Source organism: Solanum lycopersicum, chromosome 6 (genome assembly GCF_036512215.1).
Source record: "Solanum lycopersicum chromosome 6, SLM_r2.1".
NCBI classification, from domain to species: Eukaryota; Viridiplantae; Streptophyta; class Magnoliopsida; order Solanales; family Solanaceae; genus Solanum; species Solanum lycopersicum.
Window position 1 is genome coordinate 37,614,316 of NC_090805.1, and position 24,132 is coordinate 37,638,447.

The following is a 24,132-nucleotide window of genomic DNA, read 5'->3' on the forward strand; positions in this document are numbered from 1 at the left end:
CTTGAGGTTTACCTTTTTTTTTATTCAGTCGAATACATAAAATTAAAGAAGATGACACATTTATATCCAAAATATATTGTAATTTAATTTAATATTAGTGTCTAACATGATGTTAAAATGAACATTAGATTACATATTCTTTTAATATTAGTAATGATTACTTATATAAGTTATAAGTTATTTTTTAATTTTATAGAAATAAAAAGAGTACTTCAAAGTCTAATGCTCATTATACTTTTTAATTTATTTATGTAAAATATTGAAAATTAATTTATTATTTAAGAATATGATTAAATAATATATAAATACAACTTAAGACCGTAATATTGAGCCCATTAACGAGCCTTTTCATATCTAGTTACTACTATATACAAGAGTGATGAGAGGACGACCAAGGGTATACTGGTCATTTTACACTAATAACAAATGGACAAATTTCATTTCAAAAAGCAAGCAAATATGTAACTCTACATTAACAAATAGACAAATTTCAATTTCAAAAGCAAGATTTCTAGATCCATTTCTCTTCCATCTTTCTAGAACCATCCGTCTTCATCCAAACAAAAGAGTTCAATTCATTCCAAGCACAAATACTTACTCAAACATGATTCTAAAGCATAATTTCCTCCATCTCTCTTGTTTCAACAACCACTAATCGATTTGCAATTCATAATTTCAGGTATTTTTTCTTTCTTTTGTAAAAAATGGTCTCAAGCCCATCTGGGATTTTAAGTATGCAAGTCACAGAGTGTAGAATACTCGAGAATGTAGCTAGCTTGGTAGAGGTATCATTAAAGTTCTAGATTTTTTACTTTTCTGCTTTACATTTTTTCAGTTTCATCAGCTTCAAAAATAAGATATACCTTTTAAGAGAAAAGATGGGGTTGAAATGATGTGTGCTCAATTTAAGGCATTTGTTGATTCTACTGGAGGTTTGTGGAGAACTCAACAACTTGCAGGCAAACCAGCAGGGACTTTCTTGAGTACTGGCTCTCAAGGAGCTGGCCAAGAGACTACCACGTTAGTTCCTTCTTTGACTTAACACGAATTTTTTTTAAGAAAAATAAAATGTGTAATTTAAATAAGTTATAGATTTTTATATGCATACGGATTATTTTATTAAAGGGTAAAATGAGTGTTATAAAATTAAATGGTTATTGATCTGCAGATATGAAACTCATCTTATGAGAAAAATTGTTGATATAAAATTTTATACAACAAATTTCTTGCTTTATCTTCTTGAACTGGATTTTAATTTCTGATGTGTTTCATTCATTTTGTCTGAATCACAAAATCTCTAACGAAAAATTATAAATAATAATTTATAATTATAATTATTATAATAAATAAATATAAAACATAGAGATGTATATGTACAAGAAGTGTTTATTATTTTTTTCCTTTCTGGATTAATTTTTAAAATAAAAAAGGGAAAGATAGAGGAAGAGATTAATTATAAGAGATGAAATACAACTGTAAACGAGACACGCGTCATAAAGAAAAGATACACTGATCTACACAATAACAGATGAAGTGGTGTAGACTCCTGTTTTCATTTTTAGTAAGACTGTTCCTCCTTTTCTTTTTTCTATATATATATTACTACTATATATATAAACTGCGTGTGCATTACTCTTCTCCACTTACATGCGTACCATAAGAAAAGAAAATTTGTTTCTTTATAATATAAAAAAACAAAACTTATAAATGTAAAGCATTCTTAAGTTGTTTATTTTGCTTACTAGAAAAATAAAGGTTTATAAAAAATATATTAAACAATGTAGTAGTTACAATTAATATAAGATAATTATTGAAAATAAATAAAGAAAGTAACTGAAATGATGAGTCATACATAGTTAATAAATTAAATAAGTGAAGAGGCCATCTTCATTTACGACAGTCAATGTTACAGAAGCAAAAAAGCACATAATTGAACATTTTTGTTTAGGGGAAAAAATGAAAAATTCTCCCATGAAAAGAATTAAAAGGTATTTGAATTATTTTGTACATTGTTTGAAACTCTACCTTTGCAATTTGACTAATATAAATAGAATTTATTTATTTTTGTATCTAATTTATTTGAATTCAATTCAGCGTCTAGACACATTATCTTTTATTGTTTTGAATTGCAGTTGGAACACTTTTGTTGTGGTTCTCGAATGGCCATTTTTTGCACTCTTTTGCTGCTGCCATTGAATGCCCTCTTTTGAAAGCTTTTGATGTTGCTATGTGGATGCCTTATGTTCCTATGCTTTTGTGGAATTTGAAAATATTTTCTCCTGTGATAGCAGGTTAGTTAAAAGTTTTGTTTTTACAGGTACTCCATTTGTCAACTTAAATGAAAATATATGATAATTCCCTAACTATTGAGACATTTATCTTGCCTTGTACTCCAAGTCTTTCTTTAATTTTTTATTTTAAGCATTTTAAATCTTTGATTTATGCGAGTCAACTTTAATGTTGTTAGAACTTTTGCATTGCCTTTAATGCCTTTAAATCCACATATTGGTGTATCGACTGGTTATTGAGTAGAATCATCTAGGATCATCTTTTTTTAGTCCGCTTGTTGATGTGCTTGTTCATATACATGATTATATTGGTGAAGCTAGAGACCTATCTTTTACTAAAGAAAAAAATGGCAATTAAGTAATGGTCTGCAGGAATCTAAATCACTGAAAGGTTAATTGCAAAAGGATCAAAGTTAATCATAGGAAGTTGTTTTGTGTTTTATTTTTTTAATTCTTTTATTTTTTAAAGAATACAATGAACTGTGCTTTACAAGTAGATTTTCTATCGTGCATTCAATATCTACAAAATAATATGATATTCGATTGCTTTCTTATTATGTGTAAATTGATGAACATCGAATAAACATAGTAAATTGTGAATGTTTTCACAACTTAATATTGAACTAATTGTTGAAACTTGAAAGAATTATTGAGCATATGAAAGAAAGTGGATGATGCGCTGAGTTGTCCAAGTGGTTACAGTTTGTCAGATGTCATAGAGTTAGTGGCTAGATACTAATTCTGTTATTATTAGTTAGTTAAGCTTAAGTCAATTAATACTTGTACATATACATATGTACTATGCATAGTTCAATACACGTTTTAAAACAATAAACAAAATTTTCAATTTTCTCTATTTTAGTAGATATTTTGATATGGTATCAGAGCTTTTCTGAAAAGATCTAGGAATTCTTCATCTGTAATTATTGAAGGATTGAAAGATTCATCAACTAGAAAACAGAGATCTGAAAATTAATTTCAATGGCGAGAAGGAAGGATCACAATCATCCTTTGTTCTTATCTTCTTCAGATGTTGCTGGATCGGTGCAGATTGGGATTCAATTAACATGCATGGAGAACTACACTTCATGGAGTCGTACTAGGGACAATTGTTATAAACTCATAGGTTACCCTGCTGATTTCAAAGGAAAGAACAAAATCTCTGTAGCTAATGTCCAAAATCAACACACTGGAGACAATGGAGTCACTCCACACCCACACCATATCCAACAACCTCACTTAACAATGGATCAATACAATCAAATTCTGAGGTTGTTAAACAAACCTCAATTGAATGAGACTTCTGCAAATGCAAACATGACAAGTATACTTGCTAGCTCTTCTAGTTTAATCCATACACATCCTACACATTCACAATGGATAGTTGACAGTGGAGCCACAAACCATATGGTGAATGACAACTTATTCTTTAATACTGGATTAACAGTTACTAGAACACAGAAGGTTCAAGTACCCACAGGTGAGTCAACTATGATAACTCACTCTAGGAAATGTCAATTAGAAGGAGGTGATGTGATTACTGATGTATTATGTGTGCGTGAGTTCCAGTTCAATTTGTTATCTGTAGCTAGGTTGACAAAAGAGTTACAATGTTGTGTTTCATTTTTCCCTGATTTCTTCAGCATTCAGGACCTCTTCAATGGGAAAATGAAGGAGATTGGTGATGAATAAGATGGTTTGTACACACTGAACACTAAGATTAAGGAGGAATCTGCAAGAATAAAGTCTCTGAATGTAGCAGAATGCAAGGAAACAACTGAGTTGTGACACAAGAGGATGGGTCATGCACCCATGTCTGCGATTAGGAAATTAGACATAGTAAAGAATAAACAAGCATTTTCTTTACAACATTTTGATATATGTCCATTGGCAAGACAAGTTAGACTTTATTTTCCTAATAGTGACACTAGAGCTTCTCATTGTTTTGATTAGATCCATATGGATGTTTGGGGACCATACAAAGTTGCTACTCATAATAATATGAGATATTTTATCACTTTAGTTGATGATCATTCTAGATGGACTTGGACATTCTCGATGCACCTTAAATCTGATGTTTGCACATTACTTAAAAGTTTTCTGACTTTGATAAAAACTCAATTTGGAAGGCAAGTGAAGGTACTTAGATATGATAATGGGGTAGAATATTTTAATACTCAATGTAAGGAGTTATTTGATCATCATGGTATTGTTCATCAAAGTTCCTGCCCACACACTCCACAACAAAATGGAGTGGTGGAAAGGAAGCATAGGCATATCCTTGAAACTGCCAAGGCTATTTGATTTCAAGGTCATTTGCCTTCTAGATTTTGGGGTGAATGCATCACAGCTGCTGTCTATATCATTAACAGAGTGCCATCTCCTCCTTCTCTTTCTTCTTCTCTTTCTTCTTATCCTTCTCCTTCTCCTCCTTTTCCTTCTTATCCTTTTCCTCCTTTACCTTCTTATCCTTCTCTTTGTTATCACTAATTACAGAAAGTGTTTGTGAAATAAATTTTTTCAAGCTCCTACACTTCAAATGCTGTGAAATCTTCTTAGATCTTTGGACATCAATATTATGAGACATTTTCTTAAAAATATCAGTAAATTTTTTAACACATATAATAAAATAATCATGTTGTTTCTCACATTCTTCGCATAGACAAAAAGAGTATTTGATGTTAGAAGAGGAAGCAAGACCAATAAAAGATTGAGTAGTTGTCATGAATGAAGCTTTTTATATAATTTCATCTACAATGTTAATAAAAAAAGATTGAGAGTTTATAATTCATTATAAAATAATATTAATATTATGTTGCCACAGATGGATAGTCTGTTGCTATAAATTAATATTATGTTGCCACATATGTATCTACTGTTGCCACACAAGAAATTTTTATTTCCACATATAAATCTTATGTTGCCACAGAAGAAGCATATGTTAACACAAACGTACCTATTTTTGCCACGAATGAACTTTTTGTTGCCACAGATGAATCGTAAGTTGCCACAGTTAACCATTTTGTTGCCCTAACGCATAAGTGAGATGTTACAACATATGATGAATGTTGGAATATGCACCAACATATCACTAAAATGTGGCAACATATGATACATCTTTCAACAAACGAAATATACGTTGGACAACTGAACAAGACTATATTTCTAAAATCATATCAACAAAATGACCATAAAAAAACAACAAAAACAACAAAAAATGACTTTTCACTGAATATTAATAATACATGTATATTTCCTCAAAATTAGAATTTTTTGGGGTTGGTTGATTGTCTTTCAAAAAAAAAATAATAGGCACCATCACATCCTTATTCAATTTTTACATCTACAGAACGTTTTATCGTTCATTAATCCAAGAAAAAAAAATTGAAAATAACTTACACATTTTCAGTCGATCATGATTTCAATTCTGAAAGAAGAGAGTCACGACTGGAGATGAGGAGGAAAATAATGGAGACATGCGAAAAGGAAGAGAAAGATAATGGAGATAATCTAGTCGAATTTTCGGATTGAAAAAGACAAAAGAAAAAGCACACAAGAGAGAGAGAAAGCTTGGTGAAGAAGAGAGAAGATGAAAAGATTTTTTTGAAATGATTTGAATTGAATTATAGAAGTTCAAAATGAAGTGTTTTTTTGTATTTTATAAAAAATAAAGTTTTTGAAATGTTAATTTGATCCCAAATTTACTCAATTACATTTTAAAGAGAATATGACCAGCTATTGGTCAATCCGTCAACAAAAATAAAACCAAGACTTATTTGACATCTTTCATTTGATTTTTCATCCAACTTGCCCCTGTGTTCTTATAATTCATTTGAGTAGCTCATAGAACTTGTCCCTTTTTATAACTACATGTAACATATCACATAAAAATCAATTTTAAAATGGACCAAATTCAAGGGGTGAAAATGGACTGAACTAATAAAATTCGATAGTCACTATCAGACCCAAACCTAAACGGTTATATGGGCTGATTTTGCCACCCTATAAGTAACTTTTAACAAACTCGAAAGCTAATTCATTATTGCAAGGGAAAAAAGAAAACTTGGTCAGACCAGGACATGTCTGTTTTCTGTTCTACTTATATGAACTAAATCTAAATAAACTAAATCCAAAATGAAAAAAGAATGTTTCATCTCCTGGAAAATCAGCCAATAAAATTGATCTTGTCAAACTATGTTCGTGCGTATCTTCTTTGTCGTTGTATTTCAGCTTCATTCATCCGTTCAGAAAGCCATTGTAGGCCTTTATAACCCAAATATACTGAAGCAATTAGAGCTATTATAGTGATAACAAATAGAAGAAATCTCCTGATGCCAGCTACAATGCTCTGTCAAAGTTAAAATAACTGCAGTTAATCAATTGAAAACTTCGAAAGGAGAACAGATGCATCATTAATTCTAAGACAAACCTGCAGTGTCGAAGTTTTCTCGTCTTCGAGTACCCGTACTCGTCTCCGTCTTCGCTTCGTCGCATTATCTTTTGTTTCTGGCTCCTTTTCCTGTGCAAGGAAAATTTGAGTTAAATCTCAACTACTTATTTGGGTCAATAAACTATTCAACGCAAAGATAAGAAAGTAACCCTCATGTTGTTGAACTCCAGAAGATAATGTACAGCAGATGCGACAAAGCATTTTAGAGAATTATAGAGGTTTACCTCCGGAGCTTTTGATTTACGATGTTGCAACTCTGCCTCAGAAGCTTTCATTTTGCTCCTGCAATCTGAATTGCAAGGGAGGAGGCCAAGTCCATATTGGTTTCTTGATACATCTTTAGGATCAGTACCACTACTTCGATAGGCTGCTTGGACATCCTTACATAGCAACTCTTTTTTGAAACTTTGGCATCCACAACGAACATTAACCTAATAAAAGATTCATTAAAAATTAACAGTAGATGGGACATGCTCATCAGAAAATAATGGATAGAACATGGAGAAAAGATTGAAAAAAGTGCAAGTTAAACAAAATAAATGGAACCATTTCTGGGATATAGGGTCGGCTTTTTCTGGCTGATCAACTGAGAACTCATACTATATGCCATCAATCAGAAAAGAGAATCAATTTAACATTTGCACTAATTAGTTATATGGGTTAAGGGTGCCTATAGCAAGAGTTATCTTAGGAGAAAATTTCATGTTCGAGTTCGAGTTTAGTTGTATTGGATGAGCTAACAGAAGTTAAAACTTTTTTTACTGAAATATTAGTAACTATTCTCACAGAAATCAACACTCTCTTTTCTTTTATCCATTTTTTTCCTTTCTCCTTGACAATCAAAATCGAACTTCCTTCCTTTTGTGGTTTACTTAAATTTCAATAGATGACTAACACAATTAAGAAGCTGCTAATGGAAAGCAATGGCATATCCAGGCAACTTGCTTTCACAAAGATGACTTGTAAACACCTGTTAGTGGGATGTTTAATGGAATCAAGTGAATGAAGCCCATCAAATCCCAATGGTGTGATTCTTTGATAAGATAGCATGGCAAAGAAAGTGGTGGAGGGAAAAATGTTATGCACCGGCAATATTGAAGTTAAATCCTTCCTTGGGCTAGAAAAGCAAGTAAAAGAAAATGAGAAGGAAAATGATGTTTCCTAGTATGGAGGCATCATGGAAATTACACCCTTTACGTACCAAACGCGAAAAGACATTTCTTGATTTCATTTTCTATTTCTCCTTGCTCTATTTCATAGATGCATGCACACATACTTGCACGTATAGATACACACATCACGCACGTCTCTCCCTGCCCCTGCCCCTGCCCCTCCTCTTTCCTCTCCCCCTCGCCCTCGCCCTCTCCCTCTCCCTCCCCTCCCCCTCTCCCTCTCTCTCTCAGAAGAGAGGTCTGGAAGAGAATGGATATAAGGCTGGGTATTGTATGTTCCAGAACCAGTAAAATGCCCTCCTCGACTCCTTGGCAACTAAAAGTAGAAAAGGTTGAAAGGATATTCACTTTGGTGAGAAAGGCGTGATTTCTTCCTTTAATAATAAATATGGTTTAGGTACTATTATGTCTGATTTAAAACAACATGCTAAGAACATAAACTCTTTAGTATTAAGAAGTATAACTAACTTAGATAGTACATCAATCAATTACCTTCTTGGAGCATTGATCAGGAGATGGACATTCACCAGGATGACATGTTTCAGGGCAGAGGTGCGTACAATTAGGTAATTTTCTGCACATTTGGCATCCAAACAAAGAAGGGCTCATCGAGATCAGTTAGGGAGTTTCAGATGCATTGCAAATGCACATAATTCAGCATTTTTAAAGCTAAAAGGGGAAAGGGGTTGCACAAGGAAGTTGATAAGCCTAATAGCCGCTGTAGCTATCAAGGTGCATACCTCTTTTGCTATTTGGTGATATAAGAAATATAGTCTATCTATAAATTGATATTATAGCTTCTGGTGATGCTAGATTTGAAGGAAAAGCAAGCAAAGTATATGAACTACCTATGGCATGGTCCACCACATGACCGAACAGTTAGCTGCTCTTTTGCTGACAAGCTGTTATAGTATATGCACTCAAATACATGAACCATGGAACCGCAGTGACATGAACGTTTTATCAGTGCTTTGCAAGGGGGACATTCTCCAGGATGACAAGACAAGGGGCAAGGATGAGGACAAGTAGGTCTCCGCTCCTAAATAAGGATCAACAAAAGTATACAGTCAATGCCTGAACTACTAACTATAAAGTTCCAACTCATAAAGAATGCAACATCAAACTGATAGAGCCAGTATATATGTCATGGAAAGTATTGATCGTTGAATTTGGCCCCAAAGAAAAACTTAGTAAGACGCACAGATGAGATTGATAGAATATTTATTCATACCTGTTGGCAAGGAAGAGTACACTTTTCACAAGTCTCGGCTCTACTACTACTATCTAATTTTGAAGTACTAGTAACCAAGGTATGGCAAACATTAGTGCAGTAGTGATTTCCACAAGCAAGAGGATTTCCACACAGATTGTCACATGAAAATGTTGCCCTGTCTGAGCAGACCATCTGAAACAAGAAAGAGCTCACATGAATTCTTGTTGGCAAGTAAATATGAAGCTTCTGACAGAAACTAAAGAATAAATAGCTCCTGAAGAGAATGAACAAAAGGTAAATGGAAGTATTGTCCATGATTTAAGGATAATATGACCCCCACCATTCTTTCTGCTCCTACATGATTACCCAAACAAGACCTCCAAACAAGTTGTGGGCATGGAGGGCATGGTGAACCAGGCGTAGGTTCAATTTGATTGTTCGGTCTCTTTTTCTTTGATTTCAAAGTGAATTCTGGAAGAGGAGGAGGCCTAGGGCCATGGCACCTGCTTACAATCAACGAACAACAAAGATTTAATGAATGAACGAGTATACATTAGATATCCAGAAATGTAATGAAGGCAAACCTCAATTCACACTTGTGCCCACAAGGATATTCTTCATCACAAAGCAAACGACACGGTGGGCAAGCTCCATAGTGACACCTATGTGGCTAGAGAAATTACCGCACATGTTAGGCTCCACATTAAACAGTATTTTATTTCACTCTAGAAGTTGGATTAAAAGATGTTCATATGATCACCATGTTACATGATAAGTAGTACATGCACTAAATACAACCTTGCAATTAGAAGCGTGCCTGCATAAGCGACCTACACAACATGATTTACGACATTTTGGAGGTTTTTGCTCAGCTTCTGCACCACAAGGAACCTGACAAACGCAATCAATATTAACAGAAACAATTTAGCAAGAATCTTCACAAAAGGAATCATGATATTAGCACCATATTTGTAAATACTGAACCAACATTTCCTAGTTGGTACTCTAAGGTCTTCTTTGCTTTGTTGTTGTTGTTGTTGATTATTTTTTTTTTTTGGTGATGAGTAGATACAGTCATCACCTCTAAAAAGAAACATCTTAAAATATACACTGTAAAAAGTTTATACTTTTTTTTTCCCGAACATCTTTAAATATAGTCAAGACCATGTAGACATCACCTAAGTTTTCTATTCTTTTTGATTGGTAACTTAAAATTTTTATTAATGACAACGACAATCATCCATCCTAATTCAGAGTAGCAACATCACAGAGAGAGAGACTCAAAAAGTACACTTCAATAAACCAAAAGAAAATTAAAGAGAACAACTAAATTACAAGTGTACTATTTTATTGGTCTACCAGATTGGTTGTAATGCAAATGAAATCTATTCCAGAGTTTAGCCAGAACAATCAACAAGAACCTTACAAACTTGGTCATTAAATTTTTTCACTTTTAGTGAACACCCAACTGGATGGAAGAGAACAAAGAGAGCATACAAAAGACCCAGATTCTGGCATTTTGTCACCTTATAGGTAGCAATCTTAGGGCCGCTTCTGTAGATCAAAATGAACATCAGCAGGCATACAACAATAGATAAAGCGAGATAAACTTGGGAACCCAATTAGGCTTCTTTATATTATTTTACTATATTGGTATAAGTTCCTGTAAAGAAAATAATTTTTACTCTTTAACATAATAGGGTATGTCATTTTTTATTCTTTTGATACAGTAATAAATTTTATCAAATGTTTGGGGCAAAAAACATGTCCATATACAAGAAGTACACCAAAAATAGAAATCCTACAAAAAGAGATGGTCCTCTACATACAATACTCAATCTAATAAACATAAAGGACTCTTATGGTACACCAAAAGATAAGGAACAAGATACTACCCTGAGCTGAACAAAATTCATCTATAGGGTATTTTTTACTTTTTTTTTCCTAATGAAGAGAAATTTCATCAAAAAGTCATCAACAAATGCAGGCAAAAGTTACATCAAAGAGAGAGAGCGTCTGCTATGATACAAAAACTAGTCTACCACATAAGCAAACACAAACCATAAAGTGATCACAGCTAGATACAGTGCCTGATTGAGTGAACTAAATAAACTAAGCTAGAGTGCATAATTTGGAGTTGAGACACTATCAGAACATTTCCAATTTCTTTCATTCTAAATGCACCGAAAATTGTAGCATGCCACCATCAACCAAGTTTTTGAGGGAATACCAACTTTCCATGAAGTATGAACACCAGTTTCATATGCTTCCTTATTACTGTAAGGCATGACCTGAGGTACTAAAAAATTAGGAAAGAACACACTTCACATATCTCTTGCTGCTGTAAAATGTAGGAAATGGTGTCTCACACTTTCAGACTCTAATTACACATGTAACACCTGTTCACTATCTGAATGCTTCTTCCCTATGGTTGTCTTGAGTTAAGCAAGCTTCTTTATAAGTCCATCCACCAGAAACAAGCCACTTTAGTGAATGTGCATGTCCACTTGTCTATCAACTGCTTGTTGGATCAGAGTTGTGAGTATCCCTTCTTCATAGTGAATGTCCCACTTTTTGAGTCCTCCTATAGCAACTCATCTCTAATTGAGGATTAACTTCACTAGTTTCTAGTTTGTCAAGTAGTTCCTTTAGCTCATTCATCTCTCAGCACTGTTCAATATTGGAGTGTTGATTAGTTGACAGAGTATATGTTCGGAAATTTATCTTTCGGATCCAAGAGTTGCACATGGAGTTCATTTTGCAGAACTGAGTGAGTGCAACTTGCACATGGTTCGTGAGTTCTAAGCCAATTGGGCAACGGAGTCCCAATCCAATTTTGTAAAGGTGCGGGGAGTGGATGTGACTCTCACTCATGCGGTTCGCAATGAGATTATTGGAACATCATCGGATGCCGATCCACTTGTGCTACAGGGCTGAACATCTGCCCAGCTTACCGGGCCATTCGACACACTCTTTTGGGACCTCAGTCCATGGTGCAGTGGACAAAACACAGCGGCAAGAGATATTTTCAATCTCTACCCTATGCACACATGCTCGGGAAGGCTCGATTTGGCTCAAAATGGTGATGAACTGTTTGATACCTGGGCTACATTACACGAACATCACCCGGGACAGAGTGTGTCACCCACAGAGTTGAACATTGGGGCTATGTTGTAATCGGCAATGAGGAAGGCCCGGGTCCATAAAAGGTGCATGTATGCATTTGGTGGTCTCATTACTAGACTCTGTCATGCTGCAGGTTTACTGGAGGAGCATTTGGACTACATGGAACCAATATTCCCAGCGTTGGTAGATATCACGAACACTAAGGGGCCCAACACTGAGCTCGGCCCAATATTCACTACCATGGAGCGCCATAGACTTGATGAGCTGATCATGGCCAAGATGTATGGGCTGGAGATGTTGCGTTACCAAAATGGTTGTCAGGCATCGGTTGATGTGCAACTAGGGACGTCGAGAGAAGGTACCAGTTGAATGCACATGTTAAGGCCTTGCTTGGCATTGGTCCTGCTTTTCATGAGTCGATGGACGATAACATCCTGATCGATGAGGAGAGATGCGCACTAGCTCAAATATGGAGTCAGATTCTGATGAGGAGGTAGACCCTACTCAGGCCGGTGATAAGGCGAACGGCAGAGATACTATGGAGGACTTGATCTGGGAGTGTCTGAAAGGAGAGGAAGAAAAACCAACGTTTTGGATTTTGGAGTTTTCGCCCCTTACCTCTATACTAACTTCTGTGATTTCGTGAAGCACTGTGAACAGTGCTAATGTTTAAGTGTGGGGTGAGGGTGAAATTATCTCTGAACACGGGTAGTGTCTATGTCCGTCTTTTTTTATTGTTTTTTTTGGGCTCCTTGGAGGTTATTTTCGGTTCTTTGACCAAGGAAAGTCCCTTTGAACCGTATAAAATAAAAAAATAAAAATTGTAGTTTTAGGATTGAGTCAATCGTCGTGGCTGAGTTGCATTGCCCAATGACAGATGGATGACGACTGTCTTAAGGGCAATTTTCGTCATTGAGTCTTAGGTTGGTATGTCCTGAAGCTTGAAATTTCGAAAGGAGACTGTATGAAAGCATGAATGGAAGTTGATGTATGAATGCATTTGAATTCTTGTATTTGGCTTTAATGACCGCAACTTAAGCTCAAATAGAACCTTGTGCATAAACTGATTCTGTTGTTGTGATTGATCCATCTTGAGTAGAACATGTGCCATGAGGGTGTGCCATGAGGGTGAGGCACATGTAATGCATGTGAGTCTACAACTTGCCCGATATGTTATTGAAGCGAAATGAAAGTATTGCTTTGCTTAAAAAATTATAACAAGTCTTCTTTGCTTTGTCATGTGAAGGTTAGCCTTTTCAGGAACCTGTTTGCCTTGATTTAGTTCTAATCTATGTAATTTAGCCAAACCCCTTTCATTGATACATTCATTTTTTATCCCAAAGTAATCCCTAATACACTATGTTAAGATGAAAAAATGGAAAATAGCAGTGAGACTAAATAGGGTGGAAATGCTTTGTTTTGTCGGGAAGAAAGAAAAGAGGTAGGAAAAATGATGCCCTATAAGTTCCTAAACCTGTGATTGCCCCGGTCCTTTGGACACTGTGCACTTCGACTAAGGTTAGAAGCCTAAGTTGAAGGTGGCCAACTTGGAGATTACCTTAATAATGGCTCTGGTCCTTACAAGGACAATATGCACCATAACTCGAGAGAAATCTATAAGTTGAGGGTGGTTATTGTTAAGTGTTAAAAAAAAATAAAGGGATGTGTAAAAAAAAGAAAGGCACGGTTGGAAGTACTAGTGGGAAAATATGCAAAAGGGGGGCTAAAGAAAAGAAAAAGTTGTGAAGGTAACAAATCAAAACAGGTGCATTTGGGAGGATAAGTCACTAATTTTACCTAAACGTATCCTCCCTTACCTCAAGCTTGCATTACAACCAAGTCCTATTTGATTCTAGGCAAAGCACACTTAATTTGTAGAGATGTACATAATGGGATAGCTTATGGTTCTCAATGCATGCATGTATGATGTCTTTGTTGAGTAAGAGCGTGTTATGTTTATAAAGTCCTTAAACTATATTCAATTTGCTGAGTTGAGTGTGTGGACCATTCTTTTGAGCGAGGGGCACTTGTTGTATGAAAGATAGGTGATATGTAATGGTGCATATGAAGTTGAATGCGTTGGTTGCAAAAAGTTGTCGAGTTAACACTTGAGTTGTACGATGTGTTAAGGTGGGCAAGGCCTATTGTGAGCGAGAACATGCTTATTTTAATTAATAATAGATCCTTAAAAGAAAGTGGTGGATGCACAAATACCATAGTAGGGAGTTTAGGTCTAGGAGTAGTTAGTAAGTTGTTCGAGGACGAACAAAGCTCCAAGTGTGGGGTAGTAATCTTAGGCGTATTTATATGCCTAGGAACTGAATAATACTTGCATTTAAGCCAAGTTTGGAATCAATTTATGCTTATTTATAGTTATGTCGCGTATATTCTTTGCATATACGTTGAACAACATGATTAGTTGTGTAGGTAAGCTTGAATGAAGAAACGAGCACTAAAACAGGCATTAGGAAGCACGAAAGGATCCAAGTCAAAAAGCAGTAAGAAAGGAGAAAAGAAGAAAATGACAAAAGCAAGTCTATATCCTCTCTGCATCACGAAGAGGAATTTTTCCTTTTTTTGTTAAATGCAAGTTGAGGCAGAACCGTTCGTGTCCTTTCCGAGTAGCAGAGAGGGAGTTGTAATTTGGTTCGTAAAGTTGAATTGGAGACTGAGTGGTCTGTGGAGTGGCCTTGTCTCGGAGAAGAGTTGATTTCTATGAATCGAATCTAACAAACGCCTCCGAGTCACGCTTCAGTGTGCCAATTTTGGCCGTTTCAACTTAAGTATAAATAGATGAAGATTTTATTTTCTTAAACATTCTTTTTCTAGGTTTTAAAGAACAACGATTAGGAGAGCTATTTCATCAGTTTTAGGGTTCTTTCCTAAACTCTTCTACTTTCGATTCATTTATGATATTTAAACTTTGTTTAGTCGAAATTACTATTATAAGTAGCTAATTTCCATAGTTCTAGGGCTGTGGCTACAGAATGATGGTAACTTATTGAGTTTTTATGGATTGCCATTAACTATCATATGAATCTCTCTTTTGTTATTGTTTTTCACCATTGGATGAATTGAACTCGAGAGAGGAATAAGAGGATAGAACGTAGGATACGAGGAGCATGATTTTCACTTAATAATTAGAGTTAATTTGTATCTAGGATAGGGATATACCTAGAAACCTTGCTTGGTCATCATACAAGAAGAAATTGTAATGCTCGATAATTGTCCAGACTATCCCCACTCAATAATGTAGTTAGGTTGTCATTTATTGTAGGCGATTAGAGGTCGGGAGACTATAATCATACATTTAACCATGCGTTCATACATTTAACCATGCGATCATTGATTCGATAGTTGATGAATATCCGTTTTACAAGATAATGTGCATGATTCCTGAATTGAGCTACAGCCCTGGACCTTACCCAATCATTGTTTGAAACCTTAGGAATTGAATTGGTGTTTGTTTAGTTCTTGTTTAACTTTTAGATTATAAAATCACTCAATCTTGTTACCTTGATAACACTTGTGTTTAACTAAAAGTATTGGAAAAATCAAGTTATTCTAATCGTGAGTCTTAGTGGGTACGATACTGGGCTCTTAATAAAAGCTACTTTAATACTTGAACGACCACTTACACTTGTGTGTGCAATTTGGGCGCAACAGAGATAACTAGTTCTAGATAGATTTATTGGTCACTTTTATACGCTACACTGGTGAGCCATGCATGATCCTCGTGAGTCTCACAAGCAGATCCTCAAATAAGAATGCAATTAAATTTGAATGTGACTGTATGAAGATGTATATTTTTCCTAATGAGTTCTATGTGATAAATCTTTATCTATACTATTATAAAGGCATTAAGCTCCAACAGGAATCGACCTTTTTTACCATTCAAACATATATTTCACATTGGAGAAATTGTTGTTTATCTGTATTTCCTATTATTTGGGACTTTGCTATTAACTAAATTTTAGCTATTATATCTTTCTTTATTTGATTTAGACAGGAACTCCTAACATTTAGGAATTCAAGATTGAACTTTTTCACAAAAGAACCTTAATGATAGGAGTGACAAGTCTCTTCAGTAAATCATTTCTTACTGTGGGCCAACACTTTTCAAAGAACAGCATGTTTGAGCCATCTCGGTCAGGGGATTTTTTACAAAGGAGTTGCTTTAAAGCAAACAAAACATGATTCTTAGGAAGGTATTTGCATTCATTTTCTTTCACCTTCTGTTAGCACCACCAACTTGTATCTTTTCCATTTTGGTCCCCATTCTTTATATTCCATGAAATAATTTCTCATAGAAGCTCAATAAATGTTCTTAATCAGCTTTGTATCTTCTATTTATTCTCCATCCACTTCAAATTTGTTAACGTTATTATATCTTTTGTGAGCTTTGGCCATCTTGTAAAAGAACTTAGTATAACATCGCTCTTGAGGAATTTCAGCTTCTTGGCAAGTATTGAGTCTGGCCTGCTCTGAATCTCATCAGAATTCCACCATTTGTCAACCATTTTCAGAGAAATCTATCCAAATGATCAAGACCAGTTGCTCAAGGAAAACATGAAAATACTCTGACATGTAATGACCCGTAATATTCAAAGTACCCTTATCCAGAATTACAAAAATATGTGCACAAAGCAATCAGCTATCAACCAAGTACAAAAAAGAAGTCAAAGAAAATACAGAACTCTACAATACAGAGTAGATTGTGCTTGTTAAAACTTTGAAGGATTGTAAAGAAGAGTGTGGATGCTCAACAGCAACAACAAACCCAGCATAATCCCATAATTTGGGTCTGGGGAGAGTAGTATGTACTTTGACCTTACCCCTACCTTGAGAAGGTAGAGAGGGCAGAGGCTGTTTCGGATAGACCTCGTCTCAAAACAGATGAAAAGGACAACAGTAGCAACAGTTTGGGTGCTCAACTACTGTAACAGAATTCTAGTAGAGTTCAGAAAACAGAAATCTGACAGTGGTGAAAACTGAATGAGGAGTGACAGTGCCATCAGATAGAGAATTTGCAAGTTGATGTATTTTAATGGAGTTATGGAATGAAGAGACTTCCTTGCGATGTCAAATCATCTGACAAGATGAAAGAGGATAGACTGGAGAGTAAATTGTCATGCTTTTAGTACTGGTGATCTGGTAGTAGATCTGACAATTTACTTCCTATAGTTCATTGTCATACTTCCAATAATGGAAACAGAGAAATCAGAGGTGTTCTGAAGACGAGCAGAATGAACTTTCAGAGTTTCAAGATGAATTGTCTAGCTTTGTTTTACTTTTGGTGTAAACAGAATTTTAGTTCAAGCAGAAGATAATCTTGGATGTTTTAGATTACTTGTAAGTAATAGAGGTGATAGGGGGCAATATGATAACTATGCAATACCTTTTGAAGGAAAACTACATATTTTGGTTGTAGTATACCAGTGAATATATAGCTTACTGTTACTATCCTAAAAAAAGAGTATTGGTGATAGTTTTTGGTGCATACCATAGAGCATCTGATGATGAGCACCTGTCACCATCAGCCACTAGGTGCATCATGCTATATCATGCAGTTGAGACCACAACTTGTCCAAACATAAAAATTGCTAAGTGAAAAACCTAATGATGTTGTTGACTCATCACAAAATACTGGTGAGAACTTCTAGTAAAAAACTATGTTCACCAGATAGAGTGAAAGTCATAATGAATGGAAAAAACACTCACTTCTATTTGGCTAATCGATAGAACAGGAAACAGATATAGAGTAAACACAACCATCTCTTCCACTGTAGGAAATATAAATCTTTAACAAGGTTATTAATGTACATATAGTAGCTGAAGTCTTACCTCAAAATGTGTCTCTCCGCACAAACATGAAATTGTGACCATTACCGGGCAGGGTGCACAAGAGCCTCTGCAGTAACCACAGGAAATTGGTCATATTTTGTTCAAATAAGGATGCACGCATACAAAATCAGCAACTATCAGTCAACCAAATATCCAATATAAAAACAAATAGAGTACTAAGCTCATAGGACTATTTTTTTCTTAGCAAATCAATGCTAAAGTAACACAACTTTAAATTACAAGCGACCAACATGTATAAATTGTTACGTTTCCTACATATAATCAAGTGTTTTGTTATTGATGCATGTGTCGGGAAACAAATTACAGGCACAAGAATTAATATGACAGATAATGATTAATATTTTCTGAATTATTTTGTTAGTCGGATAGAACTTCCCTGAGTGGATTAGGATTCTTATTATTTCAGTCTTATCGGACTTCTTTTATTTCTAATTTATAAGGAGATCGTGGTACTGACCTCTGAGAGTTGATATTATGAAAGGCCGGGGCATTACTTGGCTCAGGGTAGTGGGTCTACCCCCCAACTCTGGTCCCAGAAAGTCTTTCAAGAGATAGGTAATTTCTGTGGAGGTCGGATTCGGACTGAAGAAGAGACAGCTTCGTAATCACTTGAAATGGGCGAGGTTAAAAGTGAGAGGTGATGGTGACTCTGCTCCTAATTCAGTACAGCTGGTTCATGAGGGTTTGACTTTGAAAGTTCAGATTTGGGTGGAGACGCCTGCGAGGGTGGTTTATGATGAGAGAACTCCAGCTGCCCCCCAGACAACCAGAGGTCCAAAGTCTTGATTGGGCATAGAGGGGATGAGAGCCTTTTAGGCTATACAGAGGTTTCTGGACACGTGAGCTCTTCGTATGATCCAGTAATTCTGAAACAACTTGTTGTACCATCACGTGAACCTTTGCATCTATCAACAACTCCTAAGAAATCCAAACTTGTAAGAAACAGGGAAAAATGGGCCCGGATCTACTGGCACAATTCATTTCAAGTGGGCCTTTCATTGAAGAACCATTCACTCAGTTGAATGATCCAATCATTGCGGAACTTGAAGCCATTTCTACTCCTCCATCAGCCTCTAGGTGCAATAAAATAAAAGGGACAGAACTGGAAGAAAATGAGATGGAAAAGGAAGCTGATACAGAAGATATTGTTGATAGAGAAACAGTGGAACTATCAGACAAGTGCCCAAACTTCCCTGAATCTCATCTACCTTTGGAAAACTTTCGCTTCCAAGAACTTAACTCACAGAGAGGTGAAGAGAACAACTCTTTGAGAACAATTGAAGATGTAGTTCCTTTAAATCAACGTAATCCAGAGGAAGAAGACGATGCAGATTTTGACATGTCAATTTGGATCCACCAGAACATCGTAAAATCAAGGATTTCGGAGTAAACATTAAGGGTTCAAAGAGGAATCTACGAGGCTTTTCATGAAGATCGACAGTATGAGACAAAATAACACTGACAAGGGGGGAAACAACTTGAATTCAACTTTAGTAGTTAAAGGCTCAAAAGAACTTAAGAGTCTAGAATGTGGGAGCAACTTCAGAAGTAATGGTACCAGAAGCAGGGGGGGTTTCACATTAGCTAGTGATAAATGACAGTCAAGATAATTTCATGGAATGTAAGGGGTCTGAATCAGGCAAATAAGAGGTGTGTAATTAAGAATCTAATCCAAGGGTGGAAGGCTGATGTTTATTGCTTCCAAGAGACCAAGATCCAAGGGGATGTGAGAAACATTATTAAAGATTTATGGGCGAACAGAGGAGTTGAATTTTGTCAACTTGAAGCTAGTGGTACTAGAGGGGGCATCCTAATTCTTTGGGACGGGAAAGTTTGGACAGGGGAGGTTAGCAGTGTGGAAGCATACTCTATATCCTGCAAGTTCACAGGTAAAAGTCTTGACTTCACCTGGGTACTTACTGGCATATATGCTCCAAATAATAGAGAAGAAAGAGAAGAAGTCTGGTGGGAAGTTGGGTCAACTAGAGGTCTGTTCAATAGCCCTTGGGTAGTTTGTGGGGATTTCAACACCGTTAGATTCCCCTCTGAGAAAAAAAATTGTTCAAGGATCACAAAATCGATTACTGGCCTCTCTGATTTCATTGAAGATATGAGCTTGTTAGACCTTCAATTAGCAGGAGGAAGGTACACATGGAGGAAAGGATAGTAAAATCAGCTTACAGATACCTAGATCAGCTGCAATGCTCTTATCATGCATGGCCTTGGAAGATGATATGGATGGTAAAGATACCCGCAAGGTGGCTTGTGTCACCTGGTTGGTATCCATAGTACGATCTACTGAAAAGGGGAAGGGAATTATACTCCAGGTGCTTTTTTGTGAAAGAGAAACAGAAACAACAAACCATCTCATCATTCATTGTAGAGTGACGCTGAAACTATTGCATGTGGTTTTTTAACTTGAACGGTATCAGTAGGGATGGCAATGGGGCGGTGCAGTTGAGGAGCGGGGCGGGTAATAGTATTTGCGGGCCAGGGCGCGTTAGAGCTTTTGCGGGGCGGGGTGGAGCAGGGTGGGTGTAAAATATATTTGAAAAGAAATATGCAGGGTGGGTACACGGGTTGCGAAGTTCTCTTTTGAAACTTAACTATAGAATGAATGTGTTGAGAGTTTCTTGGAAACAGGGGAGGCAACTGCATGTCTAACAAAATCTTGTTTAAAGTAAGTTATGATTTTTTAGAGGAATCAGTTGTTTCAACTTATGCCATAATTATTATTAACTCATTCTTAATTATAATTTCACTATTTAAATTTATGGTCCATTTGCTGATGTTTGATTCTAAAATCATGGCTTTATGTACAAACTAGAGGCTAGAGCAATGAGTTGATACTAATCAAAATTTTGTATATATACATTAAAGAGAACAAAATAAAATAAAACTCATTCCTCTCTAGTTCAACAAACTTCATTACTTAAACGACTCTGGAATAAATAACACACAATTAATAAAATTTATTTACAAAAGGAAAAGCAAAAAGGAAGAGGACTTAAAGCTTAGTTCAGTTAATGACTATATATATTCTACAATTTGGCTTTGAAATGAAGGCACTTATTATATTTTAACATTAGCAGTACTGGTACATTACTTTTAATTAAAAGTTACGCAAGGCAGGTTTATGTGGGGCGGCTTCATGCAGCGCGGAATGGGGCGGGGCAAAAATAAAAAAATTATGGTATGTGGGGCAGAGCGGAGCGGGCCAAAATCTTGGCGGGTTTACCCAGCACCCGCACCGCCCACCCCCATTGCCATCCCTAAGTATCAGTTGGTCCATGCCAAGGCATACATCAGAAGCCCTACCAGATCGAATAGAGAAGGAAACAAGTCAAGCCATAAGGAGAGATGGAAAATTGTCCCTGCTTGCATCTGGGGGGACAATATCGATGCAAAGGAACTAGAGATGTTCTTAAAACAAGAGCATCCTTTCCTGAAGCTTGAAACAGAATTGCCTTATAACCTTTTATTTTTAGTGTAACTGTGTACTCCCCAGAAAGGTGAAGGATATTACTCACTTTTTAGATAGATTCGGAGAAGTATAGGCGATAGTTACATTTGGTTTTGCTAACTTTGAACTCCTATCGTAATTACTATTGAAATACATTATTGGTGTATTTTGTCTATAAAATGTTAGGCTTCTCAAAAAAAAAAGTTAACTGTTTCATGCACGAAACCTGCCAAATAAGTGAGTATAATAATAAAGATAATAATTTTTTCCTTTAAGACGAATAGCATGGAAATTATCTTCCATTTAATGAAGGGGAATTGCTACTCAGATAGACAGAAAGAACAATATCAGACCTGTGGCATGGAGCTGGACACTTGTGGTTCCTACAACGGAGCTTCCTTTCACACATCTATCACTTGACAGATTCAGAACAAATTTGGAATAATAGTCAGTAACAAAATTGTCAAATATGAACCGCCACACACACCTCAGAACAAGGTGGGCAATCCCCGTCACAGCAGCGGCGTTTACAGGCATGTTTTCCACAGTCCCGCAATTTTTGACACTTCCTTTCACATGTCATGTGTTGATGGCAAGGAACCTATTGTGAGTGTAATTTAATGGTGACAAACTTTGAACCGAGAGATATTATTCAAAATTAATATGATTAAATCTTACCTGTTTCTTATAACTCCCGCACCTACATGATTTGGTAACAACCAGCCTACAAGTTTCAACGCAAGGGCCTCGGTGGCACCTTTCAGGGCACCTATGAAATCCACAGCTCAGCATTTTACCACATGTTGCTCCACATACTGAAACCATAACATCACAGGCAATCCCTTCATAAAAAATTTTCCCACAAGGGCAAGTCCTCTTCCCTTGAAGTGGACAATCTCCACAGTCACCCTCATGACAACCTTTCTCACACTTATGCCTCCCACACCCAAGTAACTTCTCACATGGATTTTCACACCTAAAGACCCTATCAAAACACTCTCTTTTCATCTCAACCTTCCCACACTGACAATTAAACATGCCTTTAGCTTTACAAGGAGGGCAATCATCCGCATGGCAAATTTCATTGCACCTATGAGTGTTGCAATCCAACATTTTTTTACAAACACCATTACACGAGAAATTCTTAAACCCACATCGTTTGACATCTTCCACAGCCCCACAAAAGCACTTGGATGTCACCAATTTAGGACAAGACGGACACGGTCCAGGGTGACACAACAATAAGCAATTGTGTCCACAATTGTACATCAATGGCCTCCCACAAATTTCACCGCAAGAATGAGGTAAAACCCAAGGATCGTGAGGTGGGTCCGGAAGTTTTCCACAGAAACAATAGTATGTTTTAGGGATCTGCGATTTAGAATACTCAACGCGGCACTTAGGGCAGTGCCATAGAAGAGAGCTGTCATTTGGAGTGGCAGCTCGCGTGATGGCACGGACAGCAGCCAAATTGGAGGACTGAACACCCCACGACTGAATGCAGTGGAGATGAAAGACGGCGAAACAGCGAGAGGAACAGGACCATGTGGGATCAGAAGGACGGATTCTTTCGAGGCAAATGAGGCATGAGAGAGCACCAGAACGAGAAGAAGTGAGAAAAGCTTGGATTTTGATGAGGTCATGTTTTTGGTTGTGGTGGTCACCGGAAAGTTCAAGGTAAGACTTGAAGATGGTGGAAGAGAGGTCGGAATGATGGTGGCGATGGGAGGAGGAATCGGAATCGGAGTCGGAAGATGGCGGTGAGAGAAGTGGTGCAGGGGTGGTAGAAGTGGAGATCATATTGTCAATTTACTGATAGCTGAATTCTGCTAACAATTACAAGTGAGAGATCGGATCTTCCTTGGGTTGGTATTATAAGCTGAGATTCTGAGAAAAATATGAGAAAATTAAAACAAAGGAGAGAAAATTAAGCTAAAGGCATCAAATAAGTTCTCGTTTTTATTTTTAGAGATTGGTTTAGGAGTCTGTTAAATTTTCTTTAAAATGTAATTAATTAATTATGGGTCAAATTAACATTTTCAAAATTTTCTAATCTTTTAATAAATACAAAAAAATACATTTTTATAGTTCAAACCAAATCATTTAAAAAGAAAAATCTTTTCATCTTCTGTGTTCTCTTTTCTCTCTTCTTTTCTTCATGTTCTTCCTTGGAAATTCGAAAATCTGTCCTTATTCTTCCTCTGCAATCGTTATTCTTCCTCTCCAGTCCTCCATTTCTCTCATCTTTCTGATCTGTAATCGTGTTCGACTAAAAATAGGTAAGTTATTTTTTTGAAATACTTTACAATTTTTGAAGTTTTTTTCTTGGACTAATGAACAATAAAATGTTATGTAGGTGTAAAAACTGAATAATCGACTTAATAGTGTGTATTATTTATCATTTTTGAAAGAAAATCAGCCAACTCAAAAAATTCTTATTTTGAGGAAATGTATCTGTAATGTTATCATTCACTGAAAAGTCATTTTTTGTTGTTGTTCTTTTTTTTAATTTTGTTGATATGATTTTAGAAATATAGTGTTGTTCAGGCGTCCAA

At 36.1% G+C, this 24,132-nt stretch overlaps 2 protein-coding genes and 1 long non-coding RNA gene across 4 annotated transcripts; 2 read left to right on the plus strand and 1 right to left on the minus strand.

Moving 5' to 3' along the window:
• The first annotated feature begins 399 nt into the window (after positions 1-399).
• LOC138349146 (uncharacterized) lies at positions 400-4,310 on the plus strand. 2 transcript variants are annotated; one of them, XM_069299215.1, is made up of 5 exons: positions 400-679; positions 836-1,020; positions 2,133-2,291; positions 3,319-3,768; positions 3,932-4,310. In XM_069299215.1, the coding sequence occupies exons 3-5, from the start codon at positions 2,228-2,230 to the stop codon at positions 3,958-3,960; spliced, it is 543 nt and encodes a 180-aa protein (XP_069155316.1). In that variant the 5' UTR covers positions 400-679; positions 836-1,020; positions 2,133-2,227; the 3' UTR covers positions 3,961-4,310. The 2 variants fall into 2 exon arrangements, with proteins under 2 accessions (XP_069155316.1, XP_069155315.1); XM_069299214.1 differs by having other exon boundaries at positions 3,939-4,207.
• A 1,890-nt stretch (positions 4,311-6,200) lies between these two features.
• On the minus strand, positions 6,201-24,074 carry LOC101253595 (NF-X1-type zinc finger protein NFXL2). The gene is made up of 13 exons (XM_004240893.5): positions 22,256-24,074; positions 22,065-22,178; positions 21,931-21,986; positions 18,094-18,160; positions 9,922-10,014; positions 9,708-9,793; positions 9,464-9,626; positions 9,142-9,315; positions 8,759-8,949; positions 8,403-8,484; positions 6,963-7,169; positions 6,718-6,807; positions 6,201-6,636 (listed from the first exon to the last, which is right to left on the minus strand). The coding sequence occupies exons 1-13, from the start codon at positions 23,375-23,377 to the stop codon at positions 6,481-6,483; spliced, it is 2,601 nt and encodes an 866-aa protein (XP_004240941.1). The 5' UTR covers positions 23,378-24,074; the 3' UTR covers positions 6,201-6,480.
• On the plus strand, positions 8,456-9,096 carry LOC112941687 (uncharacterized). Its single transcript, XR_003247204.2, has 2 exons — positions 8,456-8,642; positions 8,724-9,096. It is a non-coding gene; the product is annotated as an uncharacterized lncRNA (long non-coding RNA).
• Positions 24,075-24,132: the final 58 nt, after the last annotated feature.

What these genes read in the sequence shown, in the direction of transcription:
- LOC138349146 (XM_069299214.1), top strand. Translation starts at nt 2,228, where the DNA reads ATGTGGATGCCTTATGTTCCTATGCTTTTGTGGAATTTGAAAATATTT. An exon ending in ATTTTCTCCTGTGATAGCAG is followed by an intron (nt 2,292 to 3,318) that starts GTTAGTTAAAAG and finishes TATCTTCTTCAG; the next exon opens with ATGTTGCTGGATCGGTGCAG. An exon ending in GAAGGTTCAAGTACCCACAG is followed by an intron (nt 3,769 to 3,938) that starts GTGAGTCAACTA and finishes TTCAGCATTCAG; the next exon opens with GACCTCTTCAATGGGAAAAT.
- LOC101253595 (XM_004240893.5), bottom strand. Translation starts at nt 23,377, where the DNA reads ATGATCTCCACTTCTACCACCCCTGCACCACTTCTCTCACCGCCATCT. An exon ending in GTACTCTTCCTTGCCAACAG is followed by an intron (nt 8,950 to 9,141) that starts GTATGAATAAAT and finishes ATCCTTATTTAG; the next exon opens with GAGCGGAGACCTACTTGTCC. An exon ending in CTGATCAATGCTCCAAGAAG is followed by an intron (nt 7,170 to 8,402) that starts GTAATTGATTGA and finishes ATCTTTTATTAG; the next exon opens with GTTAATGTTCGTTGTGGATG.